This window comes from Podarcis tiliguerta (assembly GCF_965153285.1).
Source record: "Podarcis tiliguerta genome assembly, chromosome: 5".
In the NCBI taxonomy this organism is placed as follows: Eukaryota; Metazoa; Chordata; class Lepidosauria; order Squamata; family Lacertidae; genus Podarcis; species Podarcis tiliguerta.
Window position 1 is genome coordinate 49,877,907 of NC_139538.1, and position 17,348 is coordinate 49,895,254.

The following is a 17,348-nucleotide window of genomic DNA, read 5'->3' on the forward strand; positions in this document are numbered from 1 at the left end:
ATTTGGTTGCCCAGATACCCTCAAGCATCTTGTCCAAATCATCAGGCCCAAACAATTGAAACTGATCCCATACAATCTGAGCAGCTGGTTGCTCTGGGCAGTTCTGATTTTTTTTCCTAACAAAGGTGTTGAGCTCAGTACAAAAGCTTTACAATCCCAGCAAAATCCTTTGAGGAACTTCTGTAGAGTCAATGCTATATCAGGGCTCTGGAGGGATTGTGAGGGAATTCAAAGGGCAGGTGCCAGCCACAGGTACCTGAATTTCAGCAGGGAAAGGAGGGCCAGGCCTGGGTGTCAGTAGCTGGTATTTGGGGTCAGCAGCAGGGTAGACAATGGACCCTTCTGAGATGTCATGCAATCAACAACTTCCCAACAGTGCCTTCCTTAATGCCAAGTCTCCTACTTCCTCTTATATTCAAAGCATGTGTTGTTGGATACATGCTGAAAAGAACAGTCAAATAATATCTTCTTCACCAGCATACTCCTGATTTATTATTAATTTTTGTATTGTATTGTTATTTTCATGTAGTAGCATTTTCTCTGAAGGGGCAGGCAGAGTTTTGCTACCCTGCTTTCAGCCCTTAAATTACTCCTAAGAAGCTACCAGAGTATTGAACAGAGTATAGCGCATATGCTTCTCACAGAGCATCTAAGTGTCTAATGTGCCCAATTTCTGATTTACTTTTGGATAAAAGCATTGTTTTGCCAATGCAACTAGCAAATGGTATTCTACCTCTGCATATCTTGTATGTATGGGCAAAGCCTGTGAATAAACATTGCACTAGCCGACGTGATCTATGATTATAGAAATCGGGTTTTGTTTTGAGTATCATTCCCCTTATATCATGATTGCATGGTTTTTTATATTTTCATTTTGGAGCCGTGTTCTTTTATTCACAAAGGAAACCCCACATTTGAAATACAAATGTGAAAGTAAGATGATTGAAAAACGTTACCAGATGTACTTGCTGCATTGTCGTAGCCCTTAAATCAAAAGCCTTAAGTAATAAGGTGTCATGAGGAATTTGCTCGCATACCCTTTATTATCTCAAAGGGAATTTTATGTAGAGAATGTTAGAGTACTAGCTGAATTTACATTGAAGGGGCCTTCTGAAGCATTGATGAAAAATTCTAAGGAACTTACTGTGAAAACAATATTAAAAGAAATTGTATTACATGATTTTCTGTTAAGAGCTGAGTTGTAAGTAGCTATTGTGTTGGAGCAGGGAACCAGGAATGAGAGGTCAAGGCAAGAGTCAGAGCTGGGAAGGGCTACTGTTGCCCAGAAACAGCCTAACCAGCAAATCTTTATAGCTCTTCTTGTTGAAGAGAGCCAGTGAACAGTCATTCCAGTGCTTGGAACCTGTTGCTGTCCATGCAGCTATATAAGTTTATGCCTCAGTGGCTCAATACACTGGGTTACCCAGAGGTTCCTGGTTCTAATCCTGACAGCTCTTGACTTCTGTTCCTTCTAGGTACCATGAGATTTTTTTTCATGTAAAGAAGCAAGCAAGCAAGCAAGCAATGAAACTTACTTGATAATTAATTTGATTTAAATATTTAATGTTGCTTTTATTCATTTCATACATCCAGGGAAGAAAGATTTGTATTATTTAGTGCTGCTCACCATTTTTATTTGTTCAGGTTTAATTAGTATTATTGTTAGAGACTGAGGGGGAAAATATAAATTAGCTTATGAGAATGTGACTGTGGCTCACTGAACATTGGCATGACGTCAGTGGGCTTTCTAAGCAACCTGAGCATAATCTAGGTCTTCAGGTTCCTCAGTTACATTGGCACCAGGTCTCTAATGCTCAGACATTATTCTTCATGTTTAAGTAATAAGGGAAGGGACAGGATATAAACTGCAGACACTGTCACTAATAACTCCATCTGGTTTCAGTACAAGTGCATGGGGAATCTAAAGGCTGACAATGTTTGTTCTTGGCACAGGTTCATTGAGCTTGTCTCTTGATCAGACTTCAGATGAAAATTTCTTGCCACCATTTCTTCATGTTCCTTAAAGAAATCCTCTGTGTGTGTAACAAAGAGGGGGGGCTGGACTGGGCTTGACAGTTACTTGGAGTACTAAGGGAAAGCATAATTTATGTACCCTTGTTCCAACCTTCGTGAAAATATACAAATAGTCATCACAAGGTACATGTGTGGTATAGGGGTTCACTCTGAAACATTAACAAGGAGGTAGTAATTTTGAAGTCAGCCAACCTTCTTGTACCAGCATTCAAGATTTGCAGTACAGGCAGACGCTGATAATACAGTTTTAGCAAAAGAGAGCTGGAAGGGTGAAAGAAAGTGGCATCCTTTATCAAGGCTGAGGATGAACTGAATTCAAGCAACCATTCACAGTACTCACTAAAACCTGGTTTGGATTGCCATGGAAATTCCTTAGTTTTGCAAAGTAAAGGAATTAGTAGGAATGGTATTGTTTGCACCATAATCCAGTTAAACCCTGGAAAAGCTGTGGTATGTTGCATGTCAAGTCATGTGACCATGTAAGAACATACTTCCCTGGGCCTCTGGGACCTTTTCGCATGTCTGGAGACCACAAAACTCCACTTAAGAGAACCCTGGTATATATTGTTCGGAAATGTCAGTTGTCATTACTGGATAAATGTTAAGTGAATTCAGCTACTGAGCATCATATTTTGAAGTTATTTCATTGAAACCTCTTTTTCCTTCCATCAGCAACTTATGCGGGAGCGGCAGCAGATGGCCAGCCGTCCCTTTGCTTCTGTGGACGTAGCACTTGAAGTAGGAGCTGAGCAAACAGACTTTCTACGAGGGCCATTAGAGGTAAGAACTGTGGTGCGGATAGGGGACCATTTCAATTTGCATACTGATAATACTAGTCTCATCTGCATCTGCTTCTGAAACCAAGAAGAGTGTGATTACCCGGAGCTGACAAGTCGTAGCTACATATGTTGTGCCGTTTTTGAGGCTCATCGTTTCAGTAGCATGACATGAGCAGTAACAAAAGCCACTGGAGAATCTATTAGCTGAGGTTGGAGTGACAATCTGCTCACCTGGCAGCCCTTTCTTGGTGGATAAGAGCTGAAAGAGTTTAAGATGCACATATTAAACAAGCCTCAAATGTAGTCCTCTGAGTACATAGTGCCCCCTAGTTAATGGTTCACATCTATCTTAATTAACTGAGATTGCTCTTTAAAATGAGCTTTGTGTTACATTTCATTATTCTACTTTTATTTGAGAGGCTTGGAGAGTACTGTCTACAGAGTATGTTGTCGTTTGTGACTAATGGCTACATTACGGCATTTTTATTGTAAAGGCAGTACTTCTGAAAGAGAAATTATAATATGCTAAGCAGTGGGATGCTGTATTGGAATAGTGTAATAATGCATGAAATAGATTCTGGAAGAGTCACCTAAAAATAAAAAAGAACTACAAATAGAGGATGATAATGACTAATCTAATTAGGACTCTCTTTTTATTCAGCCATATTCATATATTTCTATACCTTTATTTACAGTATTTTGTTTATGAACTGTATCTTTTCTAGAACAAAAACAGCTTTAGAATTCTCCCAAATTATCAATTAGCTTTCACTATTTCCAGTTTTTCTTAAATCTAAGTTTTGTCTTGATTGTCTCAGTAACCTCTTTCCAGGAGGGAAAAAAGGAACCTAAGTCCCCACTCCCAGTTAATTATAAAAACCTCAGGGTACCATCCCATGCCCAGATAAATGGCCATAGAGCTCAATAAGCTATAAAGGAGTGCTGATAAATTTGTTCATATCCCTTTTCTTTTTCATTAAAAATAGCTTAGTTCAGTCTCTATTTTCAAACAAATAAATGTCACAAAGTGATGCAGGCATGGGTTGTGGAGGTGTTTGTTACCAGGACTGCAGTTTATGGGGAGAGGAGGTTTATCCTTCCCTCCCTTGAAGTCCTCAATATTGGTCTCTGCACAATTATAATGCTTAATAATAATAATAATAATAATCCTCATAGCTGTTTGGGGATTTGTTTTTCTTTGGGGAGGGGATCTCAGCTGGAGAAGGAAGCAATATATATATATCCCCTTCCACGTGCTGTGTTGCCAATAACAGTTGCATGTTGTGACTGCAATTAAGAAAAAACAGATTTAACTGCATACTATGCATTGAACGTAGGGACGCGGGTGGCTCTGTGGTCTAAACCACTGAGCCTAGGGCTTGCTGATCAGAAGGTCAGCAGTTTGAATCCCCGGTACGGGGTGAGCTCCCATTGTGTGGTCCCAGCTCCTGCCCACCTAGCAGTTCAAAAGCACACCAAAGTGCAAGTAGATAAATAGGTACCGCTCCGGCAGGAAGATAAACTGCAATTCTGTGCGCTGCTCTGGTTCACCAGAAGCGGCTTGGTCATGTTGGCGACATGACCTGGAAGCTGTACACCGGCTCCCTCAGCCAATAAAGCGAGATGAGCACCGCAACCCCAGAGTCGTCCATGACTGGACCTAAGGTCAGGGGTCCCTTTAACTTTTATGCATTGAATGTACCATTTAACCCTGCATTGAATGTACCAATTGACCCTAATATAGGATTATTATTACCCATTACAACTGTACAATTGCAACTGATGTGTTAGCAATGGAGTGGGGTTGCAAATGTTTTTTGTTTCAGTACTGAAGAACTGTGCAGTCCAACATAGAGTGATACCTCTGTAAAGAAACTTAGATTTCCTGCAACCAGTTATTTCCAACAGCATATTCATTGCAATATAACAGGATTTAATAGAAATGCCTTTATAAGTACTTAGCTGAGATGCTGCTACTGTATACCAGGCTCATTGTAATCCCAAAGACTAGCTCTTGCTGAGTTTTCAGTCCTTCTAATAAACAGAAACTGATGACAATATTTATTGCTGCCATAATTTGAGTACTTTCAAAGCAGAGTGCATTAAAACAATCAGTCTTGCCAAATAAGCTGTGCTAGATTGTGACCAGGGAATGCAGCTGTCAACATCAACACCCCCATCTTCAGCTGTCTGGTGAATTTCCCTTTTGGAGAGAAACAAAGGGAGGCTCCGAGCTATTCAGGATGATGACTCAACAGCTGCATACAAAACTAAAGTTTATGTAATTAATCTGGAAAGCAATATTGTTATGCTCTATTTGGGTGGGAAGGGACAGGGTGGGTGGTGGGAGCACAGGCTTGTGGATTGTTTACTTACAGCTTATATAATTAAACTTTAGAAGTAAACATCAAAAGTTAATTGCTGCCATTTTCTATGACATGTTTTATTTAGAAACAACTGTGGAAGCTGAAATATTTTAATTATGTTTTTGAGTTCTTATTAGGATTTCTTTCTCCTTTATTTCTACTATAACTGTACTCTGATGTTAGTACTCACTCCTTGGATATATTCAGCCTAGCCTTATTAACATATACACAGTCTGGATACTGTTCAGTTTTTCCCCACTAGAGGATTGCAATCTGCAGCAAAAGGGTGCATTGCCCTGAATATTAAAGTAATATGGTGCAATGTATTGATTGGCGTGTGGTATCTACTGCATAGAGTTCAATACAAAGGATGAGCCTTGTCTTATAAAATTAAATTACAGGTCTGTTTTGAACTTACAAAAGGAAAGTACAGTGGTACCTTGGGTTAAGTACTTAATTCATTCCGGAGGTCCGTTCTTAACCTGAAACTGTTCTTAACCTGAAGCACCACTTTAGCTAATGGGGCCTCCCGCTGCTGCCATGCCGCCAGAGCACAATTTCTGTTCTCATCCTGAAGCAAAGTTCTTAACCTGAGGTACTATTTCTGGGTTAGCAGAGTCTGTAACCTGAAGCGTATGTAACCTGAAGTGTATGTAACCCGAGGTACCACTGTAATAAAAATTACATTTAATAGTCACAGTTCTCCTTAGCCCTATAGTTGCATTCTAGTTATTTTACTGAAGAGGGTACGATGAAGGTAGGCTATTTCCATGCTATCGCATTTTTTAATTTACTACAGTTACAGTGTGATTTATTGGAAACTATCTAACTCCATCCCTTTAATGAGATTTGCAAGGAAGAGGAGGTCATAGCATTATCCTAATTGTGTTTGTTTTAACAACCACTGCAATCTTGCATGTGTTTTGTATTTGTTAGGTAGCATCAGTTGACATAGCATTCCGAATGTTGACTATATTTTGAATCAACATGGAACTTTCATATGATTATCTTTCCCAAGAGACTGTAGAAGTATTTGCATGTAGGACTTGCATTGTTGAAATAAAACCTCCCACTTACAGCATTAGTACAGTTGCAAGTTAAGTTCACTTCAACCTCTTTCTCCAACCTTATTTTGTCAAATTTGATTCAAGGATAATTTGGATCAGGTATAAAGTCGTGTCACTTTTTTGACATTGTAATAACTCTGTCGCTTCCAGTAATGTTATATTGACTGTGGGTTGTTTAGACAAAACAAAATGTCAGAGTAGTCATTACCCACAGTATTACACAGGTCTTCTACTTGGTTTGTTAGTGAAAATGTTGCACATTAATATTGCTTCTGACATATATAATGTTGTGAGTTTCCACACTGATGGATGTTTTATTTTCATTGAATGCTGATTGTCAGGTACTGTTCCTTTATTTCTGGTGTGATGATATACATTCAGTGTTCGCTTTTTGGATATTACCTTAGAGTAGGAAGCCGGCATAATTTACACGGCCTGACGTTAAACCAGCATAAAGTACTCAAGACACAAACCGTGTTCAGGAGCAAGGCCACTGCCAACTGATTCTGCCCAAGTCTGGCAGTGAGAAAAGAAGCCTTTAAATAGAGTTAGACTTGCACCACTCTTTTTGCCAGTTTAAGTTCTTGTTGGTTTACATGGACTCATGACTGAGCTGAACAGAGTGAGGATTTTGCATAAGATTTAGCAGAGTGAGGATTTAGCATTTTCAACATGACTTATGCTGGCCTCATCTGAACCAGCTTCAGGTGGAATGAGGGACTTCCACTGGCATATCTCTGGCTGAGCCATGGTTGGGGAGGCAACCAGATGACTAGCTGATTGACTGAATGATTGATTTTAGAACAGTATATTTTACCATGACCACTTAACCCACCAACTAAAAGAAGAAATGCATCATTGAAAAAGAGGTCAAATATTTGCTTAACGTTTGTACTATTCCTGCTAATACACATGTATAGGTGCATATTTATCAACAATCAGCCACCATGTATAAGATGGAGTTGAGGAACGGATGCTTGCTGGGTCCAGGACGGGGCAGTGGCATCATCAAACTGTCAGGGGCAGCAGATGCAGGTCTGCAACTGCCACCATCCTGGTCCCAGCAAGTGACAGCACTGCCACAGTCACATGATTCTTTATATCTAAACTAGAATTGGTCCAGACAGCCCTTCTAACACAGGATGGTTTCACTGGACAGTGCTTCAAACAGAGAAGCATCTTCTGTAAAGCAGGACACATGATCACTGGCCTCTCCTGCCTCTCGTTTCATTTGCTAATTATGAGGTCAAAGCTCAGTTGGTTGAGTATGAGACTCTTAGTCATGGGTTTGAGCCCTACATTGGGCTAAAGATTCCTGCATTGCAGGGCGTTGGACTTGATGACACTTGTGGTCCCTTCCAACTCTACAATTCTATATGGGTTTTTTTCAGGGAAGCCTTGCATATATGTAGTTGTGATCGGTTCAGAAATCTGTGGGCTTAAATAGCCTTCAGAAACTCAGACCTCAGACAGCCAGTGGCAGCGCTTCATGCTCTAGCACCGGGGGGCGGGGAACAGGTGGGGCGGGGCTGGCATGCATCCCAGGGCAGGGTGCACCACCCACAGGGGCGGGGTGCATGTCCTGGAGCGGGGTGCGCCGCCTGTGGGAGCGTGGTGCCCAGCGCGGGTGGGGGGCAGCCACGATGGCACCACACCGGGATCACGCTGCCGGGGGCAGTGCACTCCCCTTGCACTCCTCTTCCTCCATCAGTGCAGACAGCTTGGGGGTTAAAATGGCTGTGTGCCCCTCAATTCGAGGATATGTCTCCAACTGGTGCTGGTACTATTAGATTTGCCTGCTTTTGTTGTTCTATAGAAGTATTTATATTTTCCCCACTTTCAGTAGCTGTGCATTCCTACTCAGCACATTCCAAGACCTTACTTGTGTGGTATATTTCCTTGTATATATTTAAAATACACTTATTTGAATGATCTTGGTCCCAGTGAGATTTGAGGTTATTCTGCAAAGCTGTATAAATAAATCCACCACCCCCCACCCCCCGTTAATAAAAGCAGTTATAACAATTTTTAGAAGTCTGTATTGTCAGGAAGCTTGAGCCCAAGCTTCAGTTCTGTTGGCAGCCATTGTGCCATTGGTGGCTGCTAAGAATTCAGGGTGATTTATTGAAAGTACAGTACAATCCAGTGCTCGAGCTTTGTGCGTTCAGGTAATTGAAGTTTATACTAACAAGCGAGTTTTCTGTTTTCCCTTGCCAATAAAGTGGGAGGACTTTTTAACTTGCTTTGCAAACCAACATCATTTTTTTGCTGGGCTCATATTCCTGCTTAATTTAAATAATTTAATGAGCAATTTTAAAATCTGCAACCCAAGCATACTTGATTATTTTATACAAAATGAAACTGGTATGTGTGCTTCATCAGCAGTACACTTCTTTTACCCCTCTCTGATAGCAAAAGTTCTGCAGAAACTGGAAGTGCATTATTTCAACCTCTTCCTCACAGGTCATCTCATTGATCTGTTTCACAGACCCTTTTTACTTCCATTTCTCTCCTGTGTAGAAGGCTACATTTGTTGCCAAATTGACTTCACAGAAAAGCATAGCATATTTTCCTGTGAAGATACAGTCATGTCACATGATCTTAATATTATAATGCCACATAAACTTGGAAGCATGCACATTTCTGTGCATGCTTCCAAGTTTTTGTACCTCAAAAGGGTACTGACAAAAGAGCTGACAAAGGTACAGAAAAAAGGGACCAAATTAATAGTTGGAGCAACTCCCCTACAATGACAATTTACACCATTTAGGGCTTTTTAATTTGGAGTGAGTAAAGTGGTCGTGACAGAACTGCAGAAAATTATAAGTGGTGTGGAGAAAGCGGATAGAAAGGATTTCTAACACTAGAACTAAGTGTCATCAGAGAAGCTAAAAGCTGAGAGATTCTGGACAAACAAAGGGAGGTACTTCACGTAGCAGTTCTTATATTGTTCTAAAAACTGGGAGCTTTTGCTAGCAACTGATCTTCACTCTCATTTTGGGGGGGACAGGAAGACTAAGAGCTCTGATTACTCCATTTCTGATTCTTTCTCTCTCTCTCTTTTTCCACACTGCCCCCTTACAGGGTGGTTTTTTCCCCAGAATTCTCATGGCTCCACTTGTGTGATCAGCTTTTAAAATGTCACCTTCTAGTGAAGTGTCAGTTTTGTTGCTGATTTACAATGCTTCCCCAACAAAGCCCATCCTTTGATCATTCATGCGACCACCATCCATTAGTCTCTCCACTGTGGTGTGACATCAATAGGTGTGACACCAATTTTGTGGTGAAACTAATATTTTGGTGATTCCATCCCACAACTAAGTTTTCCCTGTCCTTATCCTCTCTTCCTTTCATGATCTCTACCATAGTTTCTAACGTCCATACTAGCATTATATCTACTCTTCATTGTCTATCCAGTGAATGCTATTCTTTCTATTCTTGGATTATTTCTTGGAGTTCTATTTATTCCTTCCTCAGTCTATACTAGAGTGAACATAAATGTGTAGCCTCATGCCATTCTTGCCCCAGGAAATGGAAGATTGTATCAGCCCATTTTCTTTCATTTTTCTAGCTTTCTTCTTTCTCCAAATCCAATTCCAAATTGCTTTTCTACCTTTCTGCATCTCCACTGATTTGCTCCACACTTTGACCTCAAAACATACAATATCAACCTCTTACTCACCCCACCCCACCCCATCTCTTCATCCAGTATGTTTTTCTCTAACTTGTCAGAACTCTGTGTAGCTAGAAATTGCCCTTCCACTCAGGCTGCCTCATTTATCTGGAAAACGTTTTGTCTCTCAGGCTATTGAATCTCTTCATTTGAGATATTGCCTCAAGACCTTTCTTTTTTCCTTAGCTAATGGCAGGTTCTTTCTGAAAAAACATTTTGTGATACCTCGATGAAGGATGTTATTTTCAGAAAAAGATATTCTGTCGTTTTTATATCAAGGCACAATACCTGCCTCAAAGGAAAACAGAATTTTGGTTTACTCTCAATAGTGCTTCCTTCTGTAGGAAAGAAAATCCTATAAATCTTGCTGCATGTTTATTTTCAGATTCATTGGTCTTGTAATATTTCTAATTCTGCAACTATTAAACACAAATCTATATTTTGACTCGAATCCCCCAATTATATAACTAAACATACACACATACAGGCTGAACGTGGACATGGTCTAGATACAGTACACATTTGTCATATATGTATATATATATTTTAAAAGCTTTTCTGTTCTTTATCAAACAGGTAAATAGAATAAAAGACGCACTCACTTCTGCATTGAGTTAAGGCAGAAATATTTCAGCTCAACCATGCTTTTGCTTCTTCAGCATACAGCATATCTTTGCCCAGGGAAGCTCGCCTGATGCCAGCATTGTATATTTTTATGCACCAGGCAAATGCTTTCTTTTATAACTAGGCCTTTAGCCCCTAATTGTCTGTGGCCTTATAAAAGTGGGTGGAATGTTTTCATTGTATATATTTTTTGCATTGGTTTTAATGTAATGGGTTGGTTGGTTTATTGGTTATAACTTGCTTTTGTTTGCTTGAGCAACAAATTCAACAACAACAACAACAATAATAATAATTGTCATGTCTAGGAAGAGTTGACTTTATACATACCGTATTTTTCGCTCTATAAGACGCACTCACTTTTCCCCTCCTAAAAAGTAAGGGGAAATGTGTGTGCATCTCATGGAGCGAATGCAGGCTGCGCAGCTATCGCTGAAGCCAGGAGAGCAAGAGGGATCAGTGTGCACCGATCCCTCTTGCTCTCCTGGCTTCAGGGATAGCCACGCAAAGCCTCTTGAGAGGGAAAGCTGCACACCGCCCCTTCAGCAAATTGGGAGGAGAAACGGAGCCCCTTCCGTTTCTCCTTCCGCTTTGCTGGAGAGCCACTGCACAGAGAGGGAGAGAATATTTTTTTCCCTTGTTCTCCTCCTCTAAAACTAGGTGCATCTTATGGTTGGGTGCGTCTTACAGAGCAAAAAATACAGTACCTTTGACTACCCACAACTCTTTCTCATGTAGGATAGTGCTGTTTTGTTTTGTTTTCACCCAGGTTGAGTAGTTTTTCATGTATTCTTGTGGCTTGGGCATATATGTCTCTTAGCTTTTCATTTTTTTCTATTATGCTAAGCCTATGGTTTTACTTTCAAAATGCTCAAATCGATATTTTTCTTTCCACAGTATTAACTAGGTATACAACACTAATCATACTCAGAGCAGACCCATTGACTCAAGTCTATTTAATTCCTATTAACATTGTACTGTGTATCACCCTAAGAATGAAATAAAATACAGTGGTATCTCGGGTTAAGTATTTAATTCATTCCAGAGGTCCGTTCTTAACCTGAAACTGTTCTTAACCTGAAGCACCACTTTAGCTAATGGGGCCTCCTGCTGCTGCCGCGCCGCCGGAGCATGATTTCTGTTCTTATCCTGAAGCAAAGTTCTTAATCCAAGGTAATATTTTTGGGTTAGCAGAGTCTGTAACCTGAAGCGTATGTAACCTGAAGCGTTTGTAACCCGAGGTACCACTGTAGAGCAAAGACAAAATAATTGGGGTTTAAAGCCAAATCCAGAGTAAATTAAAAAAAGACTTAAGAACTATATTTATCTTTTAAACATGGCTTGTCCAGCATTTTGGAAACCTTTTACTTAGAAGCAATTTTAAAAGAGTTTGCTGAGAGCATATTCACACATTAATCCCTCACACATTCCCACCCCAGATTCTCTCTAGGAAGAGACTGAGAGTTGGCCTTGAGCTTATCCTGATTTATTTGTGCCCTTCCATGTTATCCTTGAAGGTAAAGGTAGGAAGCCCCTCTGAATATATAAACACAGGACCTGAACCTAGGAGGTTGCACTCTGCGTGATGAGGCACACAGTGAATATGCACATCATATTTCTCCCTGTGGGGAATCTGAATGGGAAAATTTAATGGGGGAAACCGCTAAGTCAGTAAACCAGTAGAGGTAGCATTTTAAAAAACAAAAAAGCAAGATATCAGCCCATGTTTTCAGTTTAAGGTATTAAAAAATCTGATTTAATATTTTTTATATTTAAGAAATGATGCCTTAAGCACACTCTGCTTAATCCAATTGCTATAAAAGTTACTGGAATGGAAATACAAGATTTCTAGCTGCACAATATTTCATGCTCCAGTAGCATGAACAAAATATAAAGTTTAACTGATTAAGTGTAGGTGTTTTGTCATATGTTGACATAGTAATAGCATAATTTATTAATTAATATATTTAAGTGTGCCGTTTCTGAGATTAACAATATCAAAATACAGAAGTGTGATGTTTTCAAGCATAATACAATTTCTGTACTGTGTATTCAAAGTTTACAAGAAAATGACACTGTAGATGACTCGATTCACTGGAATGAACACACGGATTGTTGCTTATTCCCTACTTTATTGTGTTCTAAATTTTTAGTCAGTGCAAAACAAAATATTTTACCTTTTTCTCAGGGCCATTGCTTCAAAAATGGTACTGTAAACCATGTTTATTGGAAGACTTGCTGAGAATCTTTTAAAATTTAGCAAATTAAGTTGTAGGAATGAATAACTATTTGTGCACAACAAAACGCATATACAGAGATATTCCCAATAAATAAATAACCAAATGGGGGGGAAATTGCTGGCTATTCAGTTATCTGCATTAAATTTGGGGTTATGATGGATTGCTGAGTGGTGAAGAATAGAAAATGTGGGACAGATGAGATAAGGCCAAAGCTTTTAGGGCATGAAGCAAGCAAAACACCAAATTCTATTGATAGTTTTAATCTTGGGACCAAATGAATAAATTGTTGCCTGGTTTATACCATTATATATTAGATGAACTGCTTTCTTGTGTTCAGTATGTCAACTGATTAGCAATTAAGAGTCACAGTGGACTATATTTTTTTACCAACTGCAAAGAACAAATGATTTGGATCATGATATATTGTCCATTTCTCCATCACTTTTGATGGCATCTGCTGCTGCTGTTGTTGTTTGATGATTGCGTAGTATAATTACTGCTGTTATTTCAGAGTCCATCACCAATCCCAGGCCACTGTTGTGCTTCTCTTCTTCCTGTCAGCAGGTGTGCATGCTGAGATTACAATGAAAAGAAGCAACTCTCATATTTCTCCTTGTTACGTTATGATTTTGATCCATGAAGTAATAAAATTGCCATTTTAAGCCTCCTTAATGGCTTCCAATCTGTGAGCAACAGTGTCAAATAAATGTCTAGGAATGGGCACAATGACTAAATGAAAAGATCATGTTGTTGCCATCCCTCTGTCTTGAGAAACAACGGAAGAGTGTGCTATTGAGGGTAAAGTCAAACCGTTGGAGAGTTGTAACATCTACTGTGGCTGTAGAGACCAGTATAGGGGAGACATGCTTTATTACAGCTGGAGCAGATGAAGGCCTCCAGTTTCACTGGCGCAAATACACCATGACATTTCTTCTTTCTGCACTCCTCCCAGCAGTCATTTCTCCTCTGGCCACTGCTGTAGATGCCTGACCTGTCTGTCTGTCACCAGGCATTATGGTCCTCTGCAAAGGATTCCCTCATGGCAGGGTTAATATTGCTAGTTTTCATGTCACATTTGCAGACATCCTTATAACACAGAGTTGGTCTTCCAACAAGCCTGAGGCCTGAGGCCAGCTCCCCTTAAAGCACATCCTTGGGAATCCTGCCATCTTCCATTCTATGGATATGACCAAGCCAGCATAGACATCACTGAGACAGAAGTGCTTTGAGACTCTGTCATGCCATGTGATGCCCAAAATATTCCTAATGCAGCACATATGTACTCAGAGCTCCAAGCGCTCATTGAAGCAGATGGACAGTGGCAGGTCAGCACCTGATTAACTGGGGTCTGCCCAGCTTAAGGCGGGCAGTAGTTGACCAGTAAGACACAATGATCTCTCCCACTGACAAAGGGAACCTTTAGGGCTCGCACATTACACCAATCAGGTTGAGCTTACAGCTTGCAACTTCTACCTCCTGCATTGTTTTTGCTGCATTAGTAGCACCAAAGTGACCTCTCTGTGGTGCAAGTTTGGGCGGTGTATATGGAAGCCGTGGGCTGCTCAGATGACAAGACCCACCTCTCAGCCTTGCTGATGTAATGCAAAGCAAAGCAAAATAATACATTTGTCACCAGCTTGGCTGCAGGAATTGCCGGAAGGAGGTGCACAAGATGCCATCCAGCCATTTTAGGGACTCCGCAAATGGAAAGATCAACATATCATTATTACCCAAGGCAAGGCTTAACACAGTTGGCTTAGGCAATTGTGATACTGAAGTAGTTAGGGTTGACAATGATGTCCTGGGAGCTGCCACCTTGGACTGGAAATAGGTTGGGGAAGGGGAGTATCTGCATGGCATCTTAAATTTTTTTTTGGTTCCTGTGGAACCATGCCTGTAAACTTCTATTGAGATATTAGGGAAGGACCCCAACCACCATCATTCCTGATCAGCATGGTCAACGGTCAAGGATGATGGAAGTTTTTGTCCAGCAACACCCGTAGCACCAAAAGTTCTTCATCCTTGGCTTAATTGTATTTTGTGAATTGTATTGAATATCATAATATTTGGGGTTGGTTTAGAAAAATTGATAGTAAAAAAATGTGATCTTCCCCACCCCCATCCCTCATAACTTTCCTTGCCTTTAATTAGAAACCATATGCAAAACCCTAGCTCTAATGTGTTGCTAAAACTGAGAAATGAACTTCAGAAATCTAGCAGAAAGCCCCTTGTCTTCATATATCTGTGCTTCTGTCAAGGCTCAAATCTATTTTTTAGGATTTTCTCTTTACATTATTGGTTTGCATTCCCTAGATCTAGTGACTAGGGCCAATAACCTTTTAACTTGCTTTAATACTATGCACTTGCTCACATGCCAAGTGAGGTTAAAATAAGGTCAAACAGAAGTGTAACTTCATTTTAAATATTAGTTCCCAAAGAACAACATTTAAGCAATTTAAAAAAAATTAGTCTAGAGAATCTTTGAATAACTAAAAATTATGGGGGTAATTAGGTGAATAACCTTGACATATTTCAACTAAGGTACAGGCATACATCCATTGCTGAGATAATTATAGCACAATGCCAGTTTTTGTTAAACATGAATACATGAAAGCAGCCTAGATAATAACACATAATATGGTTGTGTGGCTTATTTTTGTCTTATGCCCCTTATAAAGGCAAGCGTATCTTTCATTTTCCTGTACCTGTACTACCTTTGTTGTGTTTTCTTTGTCAACCATCAAAATTATCTTACTTCAAGAGTCTTCACAAATAGCATTTTTGAATGTTAATGTGTAAGGTACTGATTTACAGAAAATCTACAGTGTCTCTGATGTGTGAAAGAAATTGTTCTGCCCCAGAGCAATGTTTATCTTCCGTGATTTATTCCACACTTGCTGCAGAGACTGTTTATACCAGAGACAACCAACTTGAATCCTCTTTTTCCCTTGTGGCTTTCCTTAAGCTAGGAAGACAGGACCATCAGATCAGGAATTACAATTCTCCTGTGAATTGCTGCAACAGAAAAAGGAATGCCTTTAACAGAAAAATAATGTCACAATGTGTTGATGTATTTCTGGCATAAAACATGCTTGACAGTGAGAGTATAATTTTGGATCTTCAGCTACTTATATGCATATTCTTTTACTATAATTTATTCTGCTATGAATTAGACACAGAAAGCGCTTTCTCACTCTTCTTGCCATACAAGAGGGGAAAGGGAAAGCATTTAGAATCACACCAAATAACTATGAAAATGGCATCACCATGCACACATGATACCTATAGTGCACAGTGCGCACACACACTGATATCCTCATTCTATGAATGCCAACGCTTGCAAAAAGCTTTGCTGGATGGAGAAAAGTGGCTATAGTATTGGTATGCTATCCAACACTACCCCAGTGCTGTTCCAACGGAAGAGTGTGAGTTGGTGCAAATGTGCCAGCTGCAGCCACCATTGTCCAATGTAGCATACTACCATAACAGAAAAATGTGTGGCATATGAATGGAGTGAGTACCAGTAACAGTTCAAAAGCCATTTCCCCCACCACTACAAACTGATAGAAAATTCCGCACAACAGGATAGTTGATCCATTGGGGTAGAGCATTGCTGTTGCAGGTATGACCATGTAAGACATCCTCTGTGCTATTGCAACTGTACATATCTTTTCTGTTGGAGTATCTGCTATGTGCATAACACTCCTTAGAGGCTGCTTAGTAAAGTAAGAAAAAAATGCATTGAAACTACATCCAAATAAACATGTTTAATTTAATTAATCATCATATTCCTATCCAAATCAAGATTGGTCTGGTTTACGACTGGAAGCATGAAGATGCAACTTTCTGAAATAAGCTACACTGCACAAACAGTAAAAGAAAAAAGGGGGGGGGGGAAGGAAAAAAAATGTTAATATTGGTGAAATCATATCTAATGCACATTTTAAAAATAGAGTCATTTAGTGTATTGTTAGAAGTGCAGGTTTAATGCAACTTTTCTCAAGAGTAAATACATACCAGTGAAGTACATAAACATTGTTAATTAATAGTCACAAGGAGAGATCATGACATATGCTGTTAGAAAACTCACTTTTGCTAACATAACAAAGACCTTATAAGCAATTTGAAACCTGAGAGACATGAAGAATGATACCCAATTGTTCGCTGCTGTCTAACAAACTGCAGTAATTGGGAAAGTAACCTTGACATATTTTGGCTGAGGTCTGAGTACCCACAGTTTATTATATTTCAGACAGTATCCATTAACAGAGATGTGGAGCCAAATTAACTCTAATGTTGCAATCTTCACAAGACATTCTATAGCTAGCAATAACGTTAAAATGACACTCTTAAAATAAGAATTTCAATTATGAGTCAGATGAAGCTGAGGGGGGAAAATTGACAGCTTTAATGAGCAGTAGGAGTTAGCATGTACTTTGATAAAGATCAGATTTAACATGGATACGAAGACACACCAAAAAGAGTAATATGAGCTGATTTCCCATTGTGTCAAGTTGGCAACAGCAGAAGGAATAAACTTTCAAATTTATTTCCTCAGACTAGTCATC

General features: G+C 39.7%; 1 protein-coding gene across 2 annotated transcripts in view; it reads left to right on the plus strand.

Annotated features, from left to right (window-relative positions):
- The window catches only part of ATRNL1 (attractin like 1), a 475,922-nt gene that overhangs the window by 344,347 nt on the left and 114,227 nt on the right, over positions 1-17,348 (plus strand). For both annotated transcript variants that reach the window (XM_083441068.1, XM_083441069.1), the window contains exon 27: positions 2,707-2,814. In XM_083441068.1, coding sequence (XP_083297194.1) covers positions 2,707-2,814 — 108 coding nt within the window. The remainder of the gene's footprint in view (positions 1-2,706; positions 2,815-17,348) is intronic.